The 22928-nt window shown below is 31.4% G+C and overlaps 2 protein-coding genes across 2 annotated transcripts in view; one reads left to right on the top strand and one right to left on the bottom strand.

The window, feature by feature from the left end:
* Sep1 (Septin 1) overlaps nucleotides 1–7536 on the bottom strand; it is a 41004-nt gene extending 33468 nt beyond the window's left edge. Inside the window, exons 1-5 of the mRNA XM_014421029.2 lie at nucleotides 7311–7536; nucleotides 5326–5515; nucleotides 3125–3248; nucleotides 2512–2646; nucleotides 2300–2417 (exon numbers count right to left, since the gene is read on the bottom strand). Of these exons, the coding sequence (XP_014276515.1) occupies nucleotides 2300–2417; nucleotides 2512–2646; nucleotides 3125–3248; nucleotides 5326–5515; nucleotides 7311–7334 (591 nt within the window). The 5' untranslated portion in view covers nucleotides 7335–7536. The remainder of the gene's footprint in view (nucleotides 1–2299; nucleotides 2418–2511; nucleotides 2647–3124; nucleotides 3249–5325; nucleotides 5516–7310) is intronic.
* A 3651-nt stretch (nucleotides 7537–11187) lies between these two features.
* daw (dawdle) overlaps nucleotides 11188–22928 on the top strand; it is a 44926-nt gene continuing 33185 nt past the window's right edge. The window contains exons 1-2 of the mRNA XM_067050508.1: nucleotides 11188–11667; nucleotides 22310–22534. Coding sequence (XP_066906609.1) covers nucleotides 11271–11667; nucleotides 22310–22534 — 622 coding nt within the window. The 5' untranslated portion in view covers nucleotides 11188–11270. The remainder of the gene's footprint in view (nucleotides 11668–22309; nucleotides 22535–22928) is intronic.

The raw sequence follows: 22928 nt of genomic DNA, 5'->3' as shown, positions 1-22928 counted from the left end.
AATAAAAACAAAAAATAAATTAAAATAAAAAATAAATAAATAAATTAAAATGAAAAACAAATATGTAGAAAATTTAAATAATAATTATTTTTTTATTTTTCCTATTGCCACATTGATTATTTTGTAGCCAGATTGCATTTTGAAAAATCAGAGATCATTTCATAGATCTGAAACGTGTTGCGTAGTTTAATAAAAGTTGGATTGCAAAATATATTCTGTGGTTTGAATATTCAGATTAGATTTATATGTACAGGGTTTCCTGTAAGTGTTTACCAATACAAAAGAAAAAGACTTGGATGTGAAATTCTAATAGACAAATAAGGGTTGTTATCACGAAATAAGGGTTTCATCGTTGCGTCCCTTTCTTTTCATTATTTCTCCAAATAAAACAGACAAGTAACAAAGATGGAAAAATATTTGTACTTCTATTTTTTCTAAAACGTTTCTAGCTATAATAAATTTAAAGAATTATTTATTTATTCTTATATAACTTATTTTTTGAAAGAACGAAACAGACAATAGTTGTGGATAATTTCAAAAAATCATAACATCCGATAAAAAATATTAAAAAAGTAAAAGCAAATAATAGGCTAAAATCTCACGATTCTGGAAATACTAATAGTAATCATTAATACTAATCAGATAGTACCTAAGAGAAAAAAAGTAATGCAAATTATATTCAATATTAATGTAGAAATAAATAATAGCAATACAAATTTATTTTGACTGTTCTCAAATTGAGGAATTGCTATGAGAAAGTTAGTTTTAGCAGCCTTGAGTTGCTGTATTGTTCCAGCTGGTAACCACCTCAAACAGTATCCTTCCATTTGTAAACAAAAACGTATTTTTCTCTTTACGATCGCTGTGTAAATGCCATAATTTCACAGAATGTCTCATTGGTTTCAATGACCGGTTCTGCAAGTGCCTATAAGGCCACATTTTTTTACTTTTGTTGAATATGATATCCTTTTAAGAATTAAAGCCATGTCTCTGATTTTAAATTTATTAATAAGGACAGTGATAGCTGTATAACCATTTCAGGAATGATATAATGAAATCACAACAGATGATTTTTAATAATTATGCAAATTACAATAAAAAAAAAAATTGATTTATCAAGGTTTGAACATCAGTATCTATTAAGGTGAAAATTTTAGTAAATTTTTAACAAATGTTGATTCTATTTTGTCCAATATTAAAAAAATTAAAGGAAACGTAAGAAAGTGACCATAACCATTGAAACTCGTTGAGGGGGAGCAATAGGGAGACATCAGATGACTGCAGAGCAGTGCCAATGAAACAGAGCCTATTCATATCCCTGAAACTGCTATTCAACTGTCAACCGTTGTGAAGGATAGTATCAGCAAAAGTACACCTTAATACGGTAATATGACTTTGTTATGGCAGCCTATCTTTTCTTACAGCCTTACCATATCTAATAGTTTTAAATGTTTTATAATACTACAGAAAGAAATTCATTCAGAATGTAAACACTAACATATTATTTTTTTTCTTTTTCAATTGATTGGTCTATAAATTTACATTTGGGTGATACACATTTAGGAAGTATTAGTATTTCCTCTAATATGGCTTCACACACCTCTCCTTTCAATAAGCCCTATCCTAAAATATCATTTGCTTGGCTAACTAACTACATGTGGTTCTCATACTTACATTAGATTCCATACCTTGGAAAGTCAAATAGGAATCAACTTAACTGAATAACATTATTTTTCATTTGCATTGTGATAGCTTGCTGTTTTTGAGAAATCTTACACTTTTATCACATATTTTACTTTTTAAAATACTTAATGAATCTCACTTAACAAGGGCAGGAAGAAACTAGAAAAATAACATAATAAACTAAGAAAAGAAAGAAGTTTGTTGATGACATGTCTGTTTCAACTATCAAATCGATTTCCCTTCACTTATATCTTTTTTTCTTATTTTTTTTTTTAAATTAATTTAATAGCTTTATTTTTCATTTAAATTGATTTTTGAACAGCTTCATTTGATCAAAAATAATACATTTTTTTTTTACCATAAGTTAACTTTGAATTTTCTTTGGCATAAAATGGTTCCTAGTATAAATTAGCTAACTTCAAAACAACTTAAAACAGGAACTGCCTGTATAGTATAATGTCTAGATACCATAATTAGTTAAATTATACATTTAAAGAAACATAAATTAAACAGTAGTTATGAAATTTATGTTCTGATATTTGCATATTATTAAATGATAGGATTACTTAGTAGAATAAAACTAAAAACCTAAAGATATAATTGACTGAGAACTTACTCGTTTTTTTAATCTGAGAATTTCTTTCTTTGTAAGGCAGTCTGCTTTAGCTATGACAGGAACAATATTAACCTTATTATGTAACTGCTTCATTAACTCAATATCAAGTGGCTTTAATCTGCAATGAAAATGAAAAAAAAAATATGAAAAAGCTAAACATGAATAGAATCTAAATAATATATTTATTTAGTATAACAATGTATTTATTTTACCCATGCCCAAAAGGTGATATGAAATAAAAACAACAATGGACTCGATTATCCATTATATTTCTTCTATTCAATCCACTCTCATCTCTTAGAAATCTTTCGAACTGGTCATCAATATACTGAATTATGGCCTTGAAACTAAAAAAAAAAAAAAATATGAATATATAAAGGTAAATAATTAAATTAAAATTTATTAAAAAAGAGAACTATAATTACATTATTTTTGAAATATTCTAATCAAAATTCACAAGCTGATCAATGTTTAACCAATTCAGGTATCAACAGAAATACTTACCTTTAAAATCATATTTCTAAGTGAATAAAATAAATATTCAATTCTTGTGTTCCAGACGATAACACAAAAAATACAATGTAGACCAGATCACACTGGAGATGGAGTATCTCATACCTCCAATCATCAACAAAGTTACCTTAATAATAGCAAAGTATCAACTTTTTAATAGTTAAATATGGTTAAAGGCTTTGGTTCAGAATGTTTCAAAAATAAGTTAATAATTTATTATCTCTTTTTTAACCAAGCTTTTACTATTGTTATACATATAAAATGACAACATAAATACTGCATATAAATTTAAATGCATCATTTAATTATTACCTATCTGAATTATCAATAGCATCTCCAAACCCTGGAGTATCCACCACAGTTAAACGAAGTTTTACACCTCTCTCTTCTATTTCAACAGTTGAAGCTTCAAGCCCAACAGTTTGCTTAACTTTGTCTGTAAACAAAAAAAAGTACTGTCAGGTAAAATTTAACCATTTCAAAAAAGTACTTGTCAAGTTTTTGGAAAGTAAAAATATAAGTTCATAAGAAAGATTCTAAATACTAATTGTAGCCTTCCTCCGTAAAAGAGCCATTGATGATTGATAAAGGAATTGCAAGGAATAATGATGACAGTGTGAATGTTTGATTTGAATATTTAATTTCATGATTTAGTGATTGTGCAATTTTTTTTTTCTTTTCTAAGGATAATTGTTGGTTTTCTAATATATTGGTAGAAAGAAGAAAGTGGAATTTAACACTGTTCATTTATTAACATTGTGATGCCGGGTGTATGAAGCATACCTTCACCTTAATGCTAGACATACTTCACTTTTGGTTGGCTTGTTGGGTTTGAGTGGACTGTATAATTGAAAAATGAAACATGATTGAATGAAAATAAAATTCTATTGTTTAAGTTACAAGTGGTGTAGGGGGTGACTGAAAGAAAACATTTATGATTAGATGGTTAGTAAATTTTGAATGGCTGGGCTATGGAATTGTAGATACTGAGGTGGTTGATGATGATAATTATGTGGTGGTGGATGTTAATTATTGCCGGGTGGACTTACTATATGCATCCTTCTTCCCTCCGCATTTCTTTGCCTCTCTCCCCTCTGCTGCAGGAAACTACTCCAGTAAATCTACTCACTCATGGTGGATATTACTGATGAGTGAACAAAAAGACAAGATGGCTATCTCTCATTAGCCTGGGTTGCTTTTCACCACAGAGAGCGCTGGAGGAGGTGAGTTTCGACTGTTGGCCACATGGGCACTAGTATATCCTGTAGGCTATTATATGCCATAATGTATTATGGTGGCCCTTCCAATTCAACCTTTCGGTTGTCGTAGGTTACCCGGAACACCGGATTTGAGTGGAAAATGTGTTCAAGTTGTATCCATTTCTATGCTTGACCCATGGTTCTGAAAATAATATTATCCGAGATAGGTCTGGACTTAACAATATTGACCGTGTAATTTTAATAAGTTTCACCGAGCAGTTTAGGAATTTGGAGCAAATATTTCGAGTTATTTGGGAGTCTTTACGAGATTTACAAGAGATTAAGTGAGTTTTCACCTGTGGTTCACCTATACCGCATTGTTTCCCTAATCAATTAATTTTGATTATTTTTCAACTTTTTAATTTTAATTTCACTTTCATGTGGAACTTTTTTAGATAACATTTTAGTTAGTAATTTGACCAGCGACTGGCCATTTTTGCTCGCATAGCAATTTTCAAGTTTATTGAGGATTATCAGAATTTTGATAGACTTTGCCAAATAGACCTGAGTATCCCAGAGTGGGGACAAACCCTATAAATACCCTTCACAGGAGTTGCTTAGCCTAGTCACCCGAAGATTTCACCAGAAATTATCAAGATTTACCTGCTAATGGTGCCTCTCTCCCAAAATACTGCATGAGGTGGCCAGAACTACGTAGGTAGATTTAATTTTTTATGTAATGTATTGAATTTATGATGACCACTAACATAGACTTTCAGATTATTGTAGATTTTTAGTCTGTTTAAGAACATTTTTAAAACATTATTAGATTTGTGTTTATATTTGGTGAATTTACAATGAACTGAAATTGTAATTTTGTAATGAACTCAAGATTGCCAGAAGCCGTACTCCGGATTGCGCATATATTTAAAATTGCTTTAATTTTCTTTTCACGAGGCTAATACTGGAGAGAGAGCGGTAATCAGGAAAAGGACAGGGGTGATCATAGAACTCACTGTAGATTACGAGGATGCAGAAGGGCGAATAGCATCGATAGTACAGGCATTTTGTTTGGACAGCTGCAAACGAGGGACACATTACCACACCGGATAATTTAAGTCATAGTTAGAAGTATCATTTTTGTATTACAGATGAATTTACAAAATTAATTTATTTTTATACTTAAACCTAAGGTTAAGCATCGTAAATTAACCACATAATATACATTAATTAATTATACTAACAAAACTCATCGCATATAATATAAATGAGTTTATTCAAGAAATATCCACAATTATACAGTTCAATACTCACCAACTACATCAGGGATCTTCCTGTCTGGATACAGATCAGTCAGGAAAAGACTATTTACCAAAGTGGATTTACCTAGGCCAGACTCTCCAACAACCATCAAAGTAAATTCAAATCCTTTCTTAACAGATTTCCGGTGAACTTGGTTAGGCAAATTTGCAAAGCCAACATAATTGGGTGTCTCTAGACCAAACTAAAAAAATAAACCCCACATGCATAAATACACAACATAGTAAAGTTAATCAATTAAACAGTGATAATAAGTAGGTATATGTTAAAAAATGAGTAAATTTTAACTTATTTATCATCATTGCAACAAAAAAAAAATCTCCACATTTCCAAATTACTAGTAACACAGCAACAAACTGTCACTCTCATATTACATTTGACACTTAACCTAATCATTACGCTAATTATCTAATGATTACTGTAATTATTCCACACCCTAGCTAAATTAGCAAATACTTCAGGATTATTATCCATCAAATTTTATCTAACAAGCTCATACTGTAAAATGATGTATCTTACATCATGAAGTTAAGATGTTCGTACCTGATTCTGCACAATGTGACCACTCCCTCATTTGCAAGGTACAGAGGAAATAGGTGTTACCACTAGCTAATAAAAGTTAGTATGCATTATAACCAAACCTGGGTAAAGTCAAGCATTAGTGATTATATTTCCATACCTTTGTTTTATAATCAGCAATGCTATGAAAAATATATAAGTTTTTAAAATATGAGTGTAGAAGATGGTTGGGGGTGTAGTCAGAAAAAAATACAGATAAACAAAAAATTATCTATTTAAGCCAACGTTACAACCTGGATTTCTGATCTTCATCAGAGTGTGGCAGAGATTATGACTAAAATTTTAAAATATATTCTGCTAGTGTCGTAAATGCACAGTTACCATTCTGGAATATATAAAACCTAAGAAATTTATGTGTAATAACCAAAGTTCCGATCAATAACAAGAGTAAACAGTTCACAAGAGTAAACATTCATAAACAATGTTCTATTATTGTGGGTAATGACCTACACTATTATTGTAACTGTATTAATTGAATCACAGCTATAGGCTCCTGCCCAATCAAAAGATAAACAAACTCCCGTTTTCAGTTGAGGTCAGGGCCTAAATTAATGTAACTGCAAATCACTTTAAGTTGTCAGCTCAAAATCTTCAACAATGGTTGACAATTTTCTTTCAAATGTGCATAAATGGGTATATGCCCATCTACCATGTTAGAGTACCAATACCAGTACTAATTATGAACTAGTACCTGAAGAATCTAGTGTATTACAACTTCATAAGATATGGGCGTTGATGACCTCAGGGTTTTACGCCCTTAAGCCCCAGACAACAACAACAACAACAACAACTTCATAAGAAACACAAATTTTAACTTTGAATACAAATAGTACTTAAAAACTGTATTTTCTTATTTAAGATGATAAGGAATTAGGATGTTATACTGGTACTGTTTGTCTTAAAAACAAAGTGTTAAAAGAATAGTTTTAGGGTTATTATAGAGGGTTACATAAGTGAAATAATTCAATGAAAGAAAACACAATCCGAATACTCTGAAAGATTACAACAAAGAAAACAAACACACATTAAGAGATATCAAGTTTCAATCAAATCAAGTTTAGCAAGATATACTAAAATCCTATCGATACAAGGATTAAAGGTATAATTTTCAAACTTTCAAGACCAAAATCAACTGCCTGAATAAACCAACAATTTTATTGAAGCATTATTTTACAATAACTATAGTAACTATAAAATTAGTCAAATCTCAAAGTTAAAGTGTTTCAATTTTAAATAATTGTCTGACTGTAAGAAACTAAGGAGGGAGAGAAGGTAAATGAAATAAATTTATTTGGGAAGTCTAATAACTCTAGATAGAACGTTTGTAATTACAAATTTACATTGTACTCTTGCAAAAAAATAAAATGAATACAAATATATAAATGGTGTAAGTTACTTACAGCCTTAACTGACTCATTAGACATTGTGGATAATATCTAAATTATACTTTATTCCTCAGTAACAAATAATTGAAACAATAAATCTAATAACTCAAACTTTCTGCCTTAGATGGAGTACATAACGACGATAATCTGGATAAAGAAACTATGAATATAATAAAAAAATGCCTTAAGTAATCTATAAACATATCATTGTCGGGTAAGTTTTCGATTATGACTAATTTTTTTCGATCGTAAACGAAATCAAATCGATTATTTGAACGGACAAAGAGATATAGGCCTGGTGTAATTTACAAGTTGGTTGAGCAATGTTCAATCAGTCATCAATTTAGGAGGTGTGGTGTACTAGAATCAAACGGCATATGGCATCGCATATTTAGGCTACGGTTGGTATAGCTTTAAATAAGTTGCGTGCTAACGCCGCCTAGAAAACATTCTAAGCTCATCAAGTCGTAAAATTTCCGCCAAAACCAGATAATTAATAATGACCTAGTATAAATGTTTATAAAATTGTTTAACTTTGAAAATACCAAGTTATTGTATTTATTATCAATAAAAATAATTCACAGAGACTTTCTGGACGAGCTCAAATAAATTCCCTATTAACGCGGCTCTTGGCGTCAATTTTACTGTGAGGATACTAGGTCTTTCTGGCGAGTCAGATAACAGGTTCCTTCTGAATCCCTTCGGGGCTCTACCAAGGTGTCTACATAGTGAAAAAATAATTTTTGAAGTTGTTACTTTGACTTCTGTCTATTTTTCTTTCCATACACGCAAAAGTTTTGAAGATTGTTTTCCTTTAACTTGTCACCAGTGGAAGACGAGTATAATCACCCACTGGTGACAAGTATAAGGGTAACACCTATTAGAGACCTCATACGTGTTACCCTTATCCTTGCTATATATTTCACCAGCTGGAAGCTATTACCCTCCCTTAGTGTAACATTTTCCTTAACAGTGTCTGGAGACCGGTCCCCTCCAGCGTTTTCGTAGTAGTGCTTTTTCAGTTATCCTCCCTCCCCGACTGTTCTAGCTAATCTATGTAGCATAAACCTCATTCCTATCAACCTCCATGAATTTTAACACTTAAATTTGAGGATCTCTGTGTGAAGATATTAAATCACCCTCGGTACACTGGTCATTTTGACGTGACAAAAATTGAATTTACAGGGTTGGATAAGGTGATCCTCAAATGAAAGTAACCTCAATTAGTATTTTATGCGTCTACAGTGGTATGGGGGGAATTAACCTTAGATCCGTGCAGATAAACAGATGCAGTCGAGGTGTATTTGCGGGTATTTAGAAATATCAGGAAGAAGAAAGACTCAAAGAAGATTTCAGAAATCACTACAATCTTTAAATACTAAAAAAGTGGTAAGTAATTTTGATCCACTAGCAGTGTATCTAGGATCAACTGTGTTGTACAATCCATCGTTGTAGTGAATTCATTTAGGATTGATTTTTACAGATTAATCTTGGATAGTAAATTCACCCAGAATATTAAGGCTACTTAGAGGAACATCCTAGCTTTTTTTTAGCATAGACTAACCTTAAAGCTAGTCTCTTAAGCTTTATGTAGATCAGGGAATATTACAATATATCGTATAGTTATTAAGAAAGTAAAATCTAAGTATATACAAGGAATTAACAGAAACTAGGCATAAGACGTTTCTCTGTTGAGTAATGGCTTAATTATTGACCGCTGTGTAGCAGGTCAGGATGTATCGGCTATATTGGCACCTTCAAATTGTTTTTTGTTCACTCAAGGATCAGCAGGTAGCAGGAGGGCTTGCTGCTACAGGTTCCAATGATCAGTAAAAATTTACATATGTAAATTCCTAGATTTGGAAATGTACATAAATGTATAAAAAGGAATAGGATTGCATTCGTAGAGGAATTTAAGTACATGAAAACAATAAATGAAATAACAATACTTATTACTAATACTTAATACTAAGTGTCCCGAATAAAATTCAGGGAAAACAATATGGAAAAATTATAGAGAATAGATCTTGTAAATATGGTTGTTACAAAACCATTCAAATAAAAAACATTTCCCATTAAAGAAATTTTAATCTTCAAAGAATAATCTATTTAATTCTCGTATCAATAAAATTGTCTAATTGAAAATGAAAATTGTGGTGGTCACTAAAGGTATCAAAATAGTAAAAGAAAACTATTTATTGTTAAACAACGTTTCCCCGAAATCCCACTTGGCAAGGCTTCGTCAGGACTGTCTGATTGGAACACTGAGAACGACATGTCAGTCGTTTTCGGGAACCTGTCGTATAAAATTATAACGGTTAGAACAGTGGCTCATGATCCTTTATTGACCATTCTTCTGGTATGCATTACCGAAATCCTTCCCTTCCTCCTGACCCAATTCTCCTATACACTTTTCGGTTGACCCCTAGGACGTTAACCTTCCTATTTAGAGCTGACTAACCTTTTAGTGATTCATTCGAAAACCATTCAAAGAACTCAACACGCTTACTTCTGATATTGTCCCACTTCTACACTACATTTACCGGGTGTAGGTTGCGCGATTTTGGGCTATGTAGCCTTCTAATTATGGCGTCGACTCATCGTTTTCCTAGACTAGTGTCCAATAAGATAATTTATTTTCAGAAACTTTTCAAACATTATTTTACAGTTCATTTCAAACCTAAACAAGTTATTCCCTCCATATATGTGAACACGTTTCAAATTCATAAATAACAGTCGAAAGTATAATAGAATTAGTAAACTCGGCCTTTCGTGACAATGGTCATGAAATTAATTTTAGAACAGAGACATTGCAGCCTTAAACTTAAAATTTCTTTAAGATATTGTAGAGTTCAGTAACGCAAATTTGTCTACCTATTTAAACACGTCATCTTAAATATGTATGTCCCGTTGAGTGCTACCAATGAGTAGTTTCTCTACATGCCTGTATAGCTCCATTGTGATCTTACATCAAATTTATCAATGCTTTTTTATGTAAATACAGTTGTAAATAGCAATAAGTAAATGATAATAAAAAAAATATATGTCCCAAAAAATATTGTCCAATTCGCTACTGATTTGTGTTTAATTTAATAGTTGTATGTCTTCTCCCAAAAAGGCTGAATTATAGCCACACTGTAACAATATATTTTCATTAGGAGAATAAACAAAAGATACATATAATAATTTTACAATATTGCTCTTAGTTCGCAACTAGTCTCAGATTAATAATAATAATAATTTTTCATTTCAGCCAAGTTGAAATCGATTAGATCTCCTTGACGTAAGGCGTGCATTCTACGTTGGAAATAATGGCTTACGGAGTCGGAATGTTATGCACTTGTAGTTTATGAGTATTTTAATTTATTTTTTTGTTACAAAATTAATTTCAAGAGATAAACAAAAAGTATCCTAGAAGTGTATAAGAAAAATGGATTTTATTTTATATCAATATTTTTGTCTTCACTAAAAATCGTCTTCCAGGAAAAAAAAATTTAAATATAGAAACGGTAGATAATAAGAAAATAGAATCATAGGTTTAGAAAATACAGAATGATAGAATTTAAGTTCAGGAAATTCTACTTTAATTTTGATTATATAGTTACCTAAATTTTGGAAATACAAATTTAATCAATATTTATTTCAATAGAAATGAATTTATAATAAAACATGATTTTTCTTTATCAATTGCACTCGTCCATTTCCTGCTTCCTTTTCTTAAACGTAAATTCATTCGAAATATTGGAATTAACTTTAAAATTCACTAAATAGTCTGAATTATGTGACAAATCGAGTTCAGTTAAAAGCTTTGTGAACCATAATTAAGGGACAAGGAAAGAGGGGATTAGGAAATCTGGTATTGTAATTGATGGCCCAGTGTTGATCATCAATAAAGCAATTGAGTTAGATCAAGGACTCCTTTCCATCCACACATAGATGGAAATGCATAGAGGTCTGTAGTATCGTCCGCCTAAAATGAATATTGCACTTTTCTTAGTTTTTTTCGCCGCTGGTGTTTTTGCGTCAAGACCACGGAAGCACAAGAAGGGGGCAGTTCTTGAAGAAGTTTGGAACGATTTGGCCTACCAGTATCTTGAGAGAGAAGGGAAGAATCCAACCTGCCAAGGGTGTGCACAAGTTAAAAATTATTTAGGAATCCCAGATTTTAATATCACAGACATTCGAATTGAAATGGCAAAACAAAACATTCTGAGAAAACTGGGTTTGGAAAGAGCACCCTCCGTGCGGAAACCACAGAAGACTTCCATACCACATCCGATAATAGACGGAGAAGTTTTCAAAACTGACAGAAACTTCAAGCCTATTAGGAAACGCCACCTGTCAACTGAACAAGTTATAGTCATGACTCAAGGTAGTATATTGCATTAGTTGTATTAACTATGAACAATACGAATTTGTGTTTAAGCAAACAAGTGCTTTGTAACATTTACTAGTTTTGGAAGTTATATTTTTGGATCTTTTAATTGTTTAGTTTAAATGCTAGAACGCAAAGCATTTTAGCCAGTTCATTGAACTAACTTACACATATACCCAAGAAAATTAAATAAAGACAAAACTATGATATTTTACAGTTGAATGGGAAGTATTCGTATTTATCAACACAGGCATTACACACTTCTTTAGTGTCTTTTCTCTATAAATCACCATAATTATTGCCTCTTGTCAGGTACAGTGTAACTAGAAAGTTAAAAATAACAACATTCTAACTGGGATAATAAATCAATGTTAATCTAATAAACATTAATTCTTTACGCACTAATAAATGTACACGTGCTATTAAATGAAGGTAAAGCTATACAAATATTAATACTTATATTTAGTGTATATATTTCCGATCATGGATTAATTGGCATACTGTGTTTTATAGCTACCCGATGTATTTGGGTATGGTGGCTAAATAAAGCATATCTCTCTATTTTGGTTTGTTATTCGATATAAAATGTTCAATATAATATAACATAATTAAAAATACTTTTAGACAATCATAATTTTTTTTTTTTTGTTGGCGTGAACTTGGACTAATTTAATTTTCTATTCAAACATAAGGAAGTAATAAACCAACCACTGCCGACAAACTAATAAACAAAAATACCTGTTAGCTATGACGCAAAATTTCTTAACATTACTTGGATTCAATTAATTAATATATTAATATATATTGTGACTGCTTCGAATAATAATTCTTGGTCGGTACAAATGAGGAAAATATTTACAGTTGATACTTAGATGTTGTTAAACGGTCTTTGTTGTATAGCTAATGTTCATTAAGAAATAAAATATAAATAAAAAGTACTGAACTATTTTATAAATGTATTGCTTTTGATTTCTATCAAAAACTCATTATTCAGAAAAATATTGTTTAATAACTCCCTGAGAATCATCCACCAACAAATGGTAGATGAAACCATCTAATATGTTAACTGACGAGATAATGATGAAAAAAGAGAATGAATAAGCAAGCATATATTGCGCTATATATTACTTATTTGTTTAATTATGAAAATATTCGTAAAAAAATGAAAAAAAAAACGTACTTAATAAACATAAAAAAAAACAATAAAACAGAACAAACATTAAAGTGATACAAAAAAACTGCGTATCTATTTATTACATTTTCTAATTAGATTTAGTTTTGGTATGTGTAATTATCTAACATTTGTAGGATCACCTCTTTGAAATTTAAATGTTTCTATCTTCAGCACAATTGTTAAATAGTAGGACTTTTTGTTTTGTTTTTTTAAAAATTAAACTAGGAGCTTTTTTGGGGGAAGCTTAAAGTTGTATGTGTATGATTACATTCTAGGTTAGTTACGACTCAATAAGTTATTAAGCAAGCATTTCTAGGTTGTGAAGTTGAATTTATTATTAGCTCAAAAAGTATTTATTTGTATAAATGATTTTCTTAAATATATTTTGGTGATGCCATTTGTAGTATTTAAAAGTATTGAAAGCGAACCGACAGGAAAAATATTCATGACTACTGCAATGCCCATTACAGACATTTGGAGTCCAAACTTTTTCCATTTATCACAATTTAATTCATATTTTTATGGCTGAGTTTTTACACTATCTAGTAAATTTCGATAAGCGCTTGTCGTAAACGGATTATTTATGCTGTGGCGTAATTCGCAGATGGACTACGTAAAATGATTTATTGGCACGCGCGGCGTGATTGCAGCCTTGGAGCCCCCCTCCCAACCACAACTTGTAAGTTTTGTAATGGGTCGTTAATTCATCATATCATGGTCCAGATTGTGTTGCAATTCAATCTTAAATCTATCGGCATTTGAACCCGATAAAAATATTTAAGTAATCTATTCGATTAATAAACACAATCTTTCGATTTTGTTCTATTGAATAGAACATAAAAGAATGAAAGATACAACATAACAAACATGAGTATGTTAACTAGAACTTAGTTGGAAACCTTTTATACTATTTTCCCCATTGGTTGTTTATATTTTTCAGTTTGTTCCATTTTTCCTTTGTTGCCTGGGACATTTTTGTAATCAAACTCTTGGAAATTTAAACCTAAAAAATGGGAATCAAAATCCCATTAGGTTTTTTAAGTCAAGTTTAATTTTTTCTAATCTTTTTAGAGTAATAGAAATGCCGATATATGTACAGCCTAGCTCAAAAAAAAAAAAAAAAATCAAGCAAAACTGAAATTACATATTCATACATAAATACCTGAGCTGTTACAGCAACTTCTTTGTAAAAACCAAATAACCACGAGCACCAATTTATTGAATCGATTTCACAATTTTTTTAGGATTTTCTAAAAAACGGCCCAAATGATTTTGATTGAACTTGGTGAATCAATGTAGAATTAAGTGCTTTTTAATATAAAATAGGTCTTATCTTCATTGAAATAGTCTGTTATACTGGCTTAAATGATGAATTTTGAAAAATAAAATTTCATCTTCAGTATTTTTAATTTTGTTTATTTGAAAAAATAAGTTCTTCTTATTAGCTATAAGAAATAATAGATATGAAACAGTTTGGTGAATAATTAAAGGAAAAATAGATTCAAAAGTTCGAAGTGGAAAAAGACGAGATCGTCCGATCTCCTCTTATCGCATTTTTCTATACAGGCGTTACCTTCGTTCCCTGTTGAACTGCTGTATTCTTAGCTGGAAGCTGATGTTCGTTATTTTCACCGAGAAAAACCTTAATATAGGAATTTATGTAGTGAGTGAAAGTTGTGATATGTACCACACAAGATATTTTTTCGGCGTTCCATGAATAAATTCATCCTGTAAAACAATTCTCTCACAAAGAGAGAATAGACACGTGGGAACCCCGATTTTAATGAAATTTTTTTTTGTGGTACATGGTCGAAAAATATGTCACATATCCGTTAGTTCTAGCCATTGTACTCAGGGAGCTGAGAAAAAAATATATTGTTTATATATTTATTACTATTTTTTGTATTTTCGTTTTCTCCCTTTCCCCTCTATGGATTCAAAGAATATAACATATAAATCGATTAGTATTTTTTTGTGTAGAATAGGAAAACAAATATTACTTATTACATTAAATCAGTTTAAAGTAGAAAAAATACAAAAACCAAAAGAAACTTTGAGTTAAGAAGGCCCCCCCCTCCATAAAAATGTAGATATTTATGAAAAAGTGATTCAGGTTAATTTTTAGCGTCCTTAAATAAGAATTTCCATAGAAAACCAAATTCTTAATTTTTAGTTGGATTCGTTCCCCCCCCCCCCAGAGGGTCAGGTGTTCCCGTAAACTTTTTTTTTGGTTACTTATACATTTAAACTGATTTAGAGTATAATGACAATATTTTTTTCTTATTCTACTTGATAAAGTAAATTGAATTATACATAGTGTTTCAGTTGTGCTGTCATATGGGTACAGTATATAAACAATTTGGACTGACTGACTTAGCAAAGAAGTGTAAAATATTTTCACAGATAGAAAGCTGATATTCGTTTTTCGCATCTTGAAAACCCCACTATAAATCGAAAAGAGTAATCTACGCATTACAGTGCCTTATTTCTCTTATTAAATATATTTCAAAATTTTAATGTAGTAATATTATTCTTAAAATAAAATTTAAAATATTTAAATAGCAACTTTGCTTCGACTCATTATCATTATCATTATCAGTATTTGAAATATAAAATATTTTATGTTATTTTTTAAATAACTTTATTTGATCAATGGAATATTGTTAAATATACAAAAAAGGCCCTGGAGGATCCAAAATAACCGATGGACCAAAGAACTTGACATAAAAATGTAATTGTAAGTAAAACCATTGTGATAACCCATGTACAGTTTTAGATTCATCATATGAAAAAACTTTTATTTATCAGTAGTGGCTTGAAATATATTTTAATATTTGTTTGAAGCTAAATTTTGAGGAAATACCATGAAGCCTACAAAAATATTTGTTTTTGTTTATACGAACATTAGACAAAAGTTAATTCTACTTAAAAACCTCCTCGATCTTTACTCTAAACATGAAAATTGAAATCTGAACTAAAAATGAATATACGTGATTTAAGTGGGTTAAGGTTTAACACACAGAGACACAGCATTTTGTGAGAATTGATAATTTGGATTCAGGAGACCTTAAAACGTATATATTTGTTGGAAATTGGGATTCGAATTTTTTCGATTTTCTAATACTTTTCCTTACTATATGTTTCATATTTAGGTAAGTGAAAGTAAAAATCTGGTGCGGTTTATGCATCACAATACTTTCGCTTACGATCCTACTTTGAGTTGGAATCTTTGCTCCTTTCAAGTTCGACTTCAATACTCTCCACAATGACAAACATTCTCCTTACTATATTTCTTATAATACTACATTTCATGATTTGGTCTTAGAGGACTTTCAAGCCTGTATTTCCATCGAAAACGACCGCTACCCCATACTATATATTCCATTATTATTATTATTCTATGGGCAACAGACCATGGAGGCCTACGTACTCGCACGATGTATTAGTAAATACATCGTATTTCTACACGATGCATTTACTAATACATCGCGCGTTTCTTGACGTGTTTTTTTTCGCAGGGTAGGTTCGTCATTCCCACGCCTATTTTTTATGAGTGCCGCCCATTGGCTAACGGTCCTTACAAATGCCCGGGGGGAGGTTATCAATGTGTTTTGCATTAATTTGTGCTTGAAAAAAGCCCGGGTGGGACCGGGGATTCGATCTGACAAACTGTGGGTTAATAGACTGCCGCGTTACCAAGTGTTCCATAGTCATTGTCAGTGTTGTCTTAAGTACCATGAAACATTTGGGATAATACTTCAAGTCACAAATTTCAAGATTAATATTTTTTTTAAACAGAATCGCTTTTACTATGCCGTACATGTTTGTGTGTATTATTTAGATTCGATGTAATTAGATCATTGATAATTTAGTATTGGTTGTTAGTCTCTGCTAATGAACCTATAAACACAGTTATGAGGAATCATATAATTAAAGTAAATAAATAAAGAAATAAGGGTAGTAGGCTACAATGGTTAATTAAGTGCTTTAATTATATAATTTATATAAATAATTTTCATTCCTTATTAAAATACGTATACTCTGAAACAGAAATAATTATCTGCAGCTGCCGAACGCGAAGCCGGGGGCTTATTAGTATAGTTATTAGTATAGCTTATTGGAGTTATTAGTATAGTGGCTTAGCAATGAGCTACTCCATCCCTAACAATTAATTCAATATATTGATTAATTAATTGGTAAGGCTATGGACTACTTATTCCATGGACCTGGGTTCGAATCCGGCAAGGGCAGATAATTATTATCTGTTTTGTTGTAGCCGTTGAGTCAGTCCTGTGGATTCGAAACCCTCCGGAATCCATCCAGGCTCATAAAGAGGGTACCCTTAATTAGAAAAAAATCTGGCGGTAGAACGTGATTCTGACAAACTCACCTCCTTGCTCAACCGTTGGTTTAGTTATAGTACTTCCTTACAAAATACTGCACCCCTGGCCCTTCTTGAGTTGTAACGGCACAGATTTATTTTAATTTAATTAATTAATATGTGATTAAATACAAAAATAAAGTGTGGGCTGAATATAATCGATGGATGATTAATAATATTTCTGATGATATGACAACCAATTATGCTCTTTGTTTCAAAAATGTTAGATCACTTACCGTCATTAGATATATTTTGAAATTTTAACGATTCTCCTTCTACTTAAAATATGTAAGAGCTAAAATTTAAATTTATTATTTGTCTTATCTTATCATGGACATGATATTTACCTAGAAACAACAGATATAATTAGGACAGCCAGCCAACATTTCTTGTTTTGTTTTTTTATTTCATGATAAACAATTATAATTTTTAAAAATAGCTACTTAAATGTAGGTTCTCCCTTATTTGAACAATTTATTCAAATTTCATTTAATTTAATTAATCGGTTTGATCAGTTATTATGAATAAGTCTAACGATAATTTACTGATATAAAATTTCGTAACTGTGTTCTTTCTTAGTGAAATAATTTTGTGTATTCCTCAAAGAAGAAAAATCAATGTTGAGTTGATATTAAATCCTTGCTCGTTTCAGATATTTCTAATTTATTCATTGAGGCCATACTTTCTCGTACTAATTTTTCAAATGAACCTGGGAGTTGACTGATTGACTAACTTCACTTTCAACAATATTCAGAAAAGTATTTTAAATAGTATTTCTCGTTCCAAATTATTGAACATTTTTCCTTCGTAAAAGTATGGGAGAGATATAAAAATATAACATTTAACTAAAATTTACATTGTGCTCCAAACAGTTTATTTTTTTTATTTATTTTTTAAATTTATTACCAGACCGTAGGTGGCCCTGGTGGACCTTACGTGGTTAATGTAAGAGGTACACTTTTTTGTTTTTTTTAACAATTGATTATGGGGGGGGGGAGTAATCTCATACAAAAGAGACCCCTAACAATATACACCGTTATGAAAAAAAAATAAGATAAAATAAATAGATAAAAATAATAATTTTTAATAAAAGAGAAAAGGAAAATTAATAACAAAAATAATGACATTTATGGATTGAACAAAATAAATAATTGACTTCTAATGGAAAAAAATTAATTTAAGAAAACGTTGTTGTGAAAAAGCAATGTTAATATTTAGGTTTTCATGAAAATAACCTCAACCCAGACGTTAGTAATGATTCAGTTGATAAGCCATAAATTTTTCACAAATTTCTTCAACTTAGTTTTGGGGATGAACGCAAAGTATTAGTGGATTGCTTTGATAAATAATGCATTATCAAGGAGCATGCTTATCGACATAGGATTCATGGGCTGCACATGCAAATCTATGTTGTTAATGTCTTCTATTGTCCACTCAAAACGTTGTACTTAGGTTACGATTTGATTGTCATGGTGTCTTTGCAGAATGACATAAACCACCATTTTTTTTACCGCTACAACTGCTTTTAAATAATTATATATTTAAAAATAAAAATTTTATATTAGGTTTTAAGAAATATTAACTTATCATAACCTATATATTATTGCATATCATATGAATGGGCATGGAATATAGTATTTGACACCCATACCATATTTCTCGAGAAATTAGGGAAACTTCTGCAGCAATTCCAAAATTGGTTGTTCTCTTTTTTTTCTTTTTTTTTTGTCCATTTTAGAGGATTTTTGAATTTCATTTGTTCATTCAATCCATAGCAAGGAGCATTAGCTTTTGTTTGAAGGGATTTGGACCGAAAAGATTGAACGCATTTGATGTAACAGATTTTATCTGTCCCCCACATATCCAGTCCAGATTGGTTTTATTATTGTATTGTGAAGCAGTAATTTGTTGTCTACTAAAAGCTGTGATTTTCTACTTAGCAGTCCACATAATTCTTCAAATCTTCGGTTAAATTCTCGTTCTTTATGTCTAGTATGTGGATTCCACGCTAGTTTTCTGTCTAGGAGAAATCCAAGAGGCCGGACTGTGTCTGAGAAAGGTATGTAGTTAAAATAAACTGGCGGACAGGACCTGTGTTGGAGGTTCAAGATAACATTTGGACTCTACTTTTGTTTGCCAATTGTTACACCAATCTTCGATAAGGAAGAGGTGCCTTTGTAGGTTTAGGGATGCTGTATGATCATGAAGAAGATGAATGTCTGCGGTATAGAGAATGTAGTGGACAGGACCCAAGACGCTGCTTGGTGGAATACCGAACTCAACAGGATTTACATTTAGAAAATTCTGTACCATGGTGGATGCGAAAGAAGCAGTCTGAGAGCTAGGATCTGAGGACTAGGAAAGATGGATTTAAAGCTTGAAGAGCATTTCGGTGTGCCACACCCGATCAAAAACCTGTGCAATGTCCAGAAATGCACCCGAACAGTATTGTGCTGTATATGGGTAGAAGAAATATGGTCAACTACTCAAAATCCTTGCTGAACAGTGGAATGTTGAGTACGAAATCCAAACTAATGAGAAGGAATATTGGGATATTCTATTATAGATATAATTATATGAAGAAGGACCTCTTCAAAGATTTTTGAAAGAATAGGAAGAAGGATGATTGGTCTATAAGACGTTATGCTGTTTGAAGTTTTGCCAGGTTTTAGGAAAAGGATAATAGTAGAATGTTTCCATATGGAAAGTGGGTCGTACGCAAGATGCAGTTGTAAAGGTATGTAAGGAATATGACTGCTTTAGACATAAGTTGACGTAGGAACTGAGGGGTAAGAAGGTCATATCCCAGAGATTTGGAGAGATTTTGGATTTTAGAAGAAAGATAACCAGAGATTAACTGGTTTAGGAGATAAGGAAAGCGGGATTGGTGACATAAGAAATTCTTCGACTGTTTTGGCGTGGGCGGGATGGGATTTAGGGTGAGGAGTGATTGCAATGGAAAGTTATTTGGCGAATTCTTCACCTTTATCTTCGTCAAACGTTGCCCAGGAGCCATCGCCTTGCCGAAGGAGATGGTAAACATGACTTTAAAATTATTTTGGTAATATTCCACAGCGAATTATCTACAAGCAGAAAGTGAGGAAAGGTAGGAGTTAATGGACTGAGAACGGAAGGTGGCTAATTCTCGCATTAATTGCTTATAGTAGTAATTATAGGACCGGCGGTTGGCTTGGTGTCTAGTGTGTTGTCATTGTGATTTGGCGCGGTCTTTGATATGGGTTAAGTCTCTTAGCCGATAATAGCTCTCACACTCCAGAAATATTTATTACCTTAAAGAAAGAAAAAAAAATGTAGGAATATATTTGTATAACAAATATTATTTATTACATCAATGTCACATATTCTTATCAAATAACTTTTTTTTCAATTTCATTGTATTTATATATTTCTTAAATATTAACTATTGCTATGATATCAGTTAATATATTCTAGTATCGATATAATCATATTAGGTATGTTTCCAAGATTGAAACTCAATCAGTATCTTAGGCAAAAATAACACTGTGGATTGCCTTATATTATTTTTTTAAAATTAGGTCTATGAGGTGTTGTGGTAAATGATTTTTGACAGTTCTTGGAGGGTAATAGGAAGGGTATATAATAACTCTACTCTTATTACTATTATTATATGTTAGTACACTAATTACCGGAAATGTGTTTTTAACCTTAACAAATATTTTTCCTCTTATTTCCTCAAGTTAATCATTAAGTCCTTTGGTGGCTAATATTTATAAATTGTTCATTACTAATAAAAATTTGAAATAAATAAAATTAAAGGTAGCCATGTCAGACTATTTCAATGAAAATTATATCTATTTGATAATAACGATCGTTCAATTGTACATAATCGAGTTTAATCAAAATCACTGGAACCATTTTTGAGATGATGAGAAAGTTTATTTTCTATTTTAAGTATATATTCCCTAAATCGGTTAGTGAAAGTAAAAAACTGACGTATGTGTCTTTTAATATTGTTGGATTCATACAAGGAAATATATCATCACATAGTTACAGAGATTAAAATTAAGGAATGCATTGAATTTCAAGAAATACATTGACTGTACTAATTTTCAAAATTATCAAGTTGAATTTCCAATTGAACCCGACAAATTGGTTGGTCTCCTAAGACTGACATCCTACCTCGCCCTCCCACCCTGAGAACACACAATTTGCAGCAATTTTTTCGCTGCTCAGAAGAGCTTACTAAAAATACTAAAACCATCCAGTTTTCTTTCGGCACAAGTTTTTCTCAAGCGCTCGAGCATTTCCATATTTCCATACCGTTCTGAGAAAGATGCAGGCATGTCAGTCTTAGAGGAAATCAAACGCAATATATACACTTGATTAACCCTTTTAGTGCCAGAGGCTGATGTATCGTCCTTTGCTTCACTGGCCAAAAGTGCTCCAATATATCGGCCCGGAACTTGGTAGTGCTATACTATTCGATTGCGAGAGAACTCTTGCGAGTATAAATTTATAATACATTATAAATGGTTTAATTTCATTACGAGACAATAAAAAAAAGAGGTTTTTCAATAACAACGTAAAATAAACGTTTCTTGGAAAGAGAATGGTATTTACATAATTTTTAATGTATATAGAATAATCAGTGTCGCTGTTCTATTCTCCATTTCGTCCTTAATACTCTGTTTTTTGAATTATTTAAATATTATTTTTTGTTTAGTTTTCATTAGCCTTTTTCTAAACCCTAGTGAAATCGTGAAATTCGGCCGGTTATCTTGGCATAGGAACCTCTTTTTCGTCCAGTACTAAAATGGTTAAAGAAACGAAGATACTCCTAACAAACCAATAGCTTAAACCTACGGACTCCAGAGCGACACGATATTGCGGTCACTAGAACGGAGGGTTCGGGAGATGTGAAATAATCACCAGTAGAAAGGTGAGTTCCTTTAAAAACAAAATTTATGTTTGTAATGCAGAAATCATTTATTTACTTTTTCTATAGAGTTGATCCATGAGTGGTGTGACCCTCCTGACCCTCCCTGTATCCGCCCGTGTTACAAACTGTCATTAAACAACTTTTAAAAAATTGTTATTTTCAGATGTAGCCTGCTCCGTGGATTCCAATCTTGTAAAACTGAAATTCAGCTTCGAAATACCCGAAAGAATAAAAAAATCACAAATCACATCAGCAGCAATGTGGCTCTATACAAACCCCAACATCGATAGTTACCAGTTCAGCACCTGTCTGTTGACAAGAAAATCTTGTGATTCGATTACAAATATAACATCTAAGGATGTTTATCTCCAAACGTCTGACGCCAAAGGTAAATATTTTTTATATATCAATTTATGTAAATAAGTTCAGTTATTTCCGATAGTATTGACACAAATACATCATGTAGACCAAACCTCGGCTTGGAAAATCTAATACCACCAAATCAGCTACAATAAAATAGCTGATCAATAATACCATGATAAATAAAATTACATAATTAGATTAATTACGAAATTATATTTTATATATATATATATATCGTTCTTTATGTCTAGTATGTGGATTCCACGCTAGTTTTCTGTCTAGGAGAAATCCAAGAGGCCGGACTGTGTCTGAGAAAGGTATGTAGTACTCGCACGATGTATTAGTAAATACATCGTATTTCTACACGATGCATTTACTAATACATCGAGCGTTTCTTGACGTGTTTTTTTTTGCAGCGT

Source organism: Halyomorpha halys, unplaced genomic scaffold (genome assembly GCF_000696795.3).
Source record: "Halyomorpha halys isolate HHAL.00 unplaced genomic scaffold, Hhal_1.1 Scaffold301.1, whole genome shotgun sequence".
NCBI lineage: Eukaryota > Metazoa > Arthropoda > Insecta > Hemiptera > Pentatomidae > Halyomorpha > Halyomorpha halys.
Note: the sequence above shows the minus strand (reverse complement) of the source record. Positions and strands in the feature narration are given on the sequence as shown.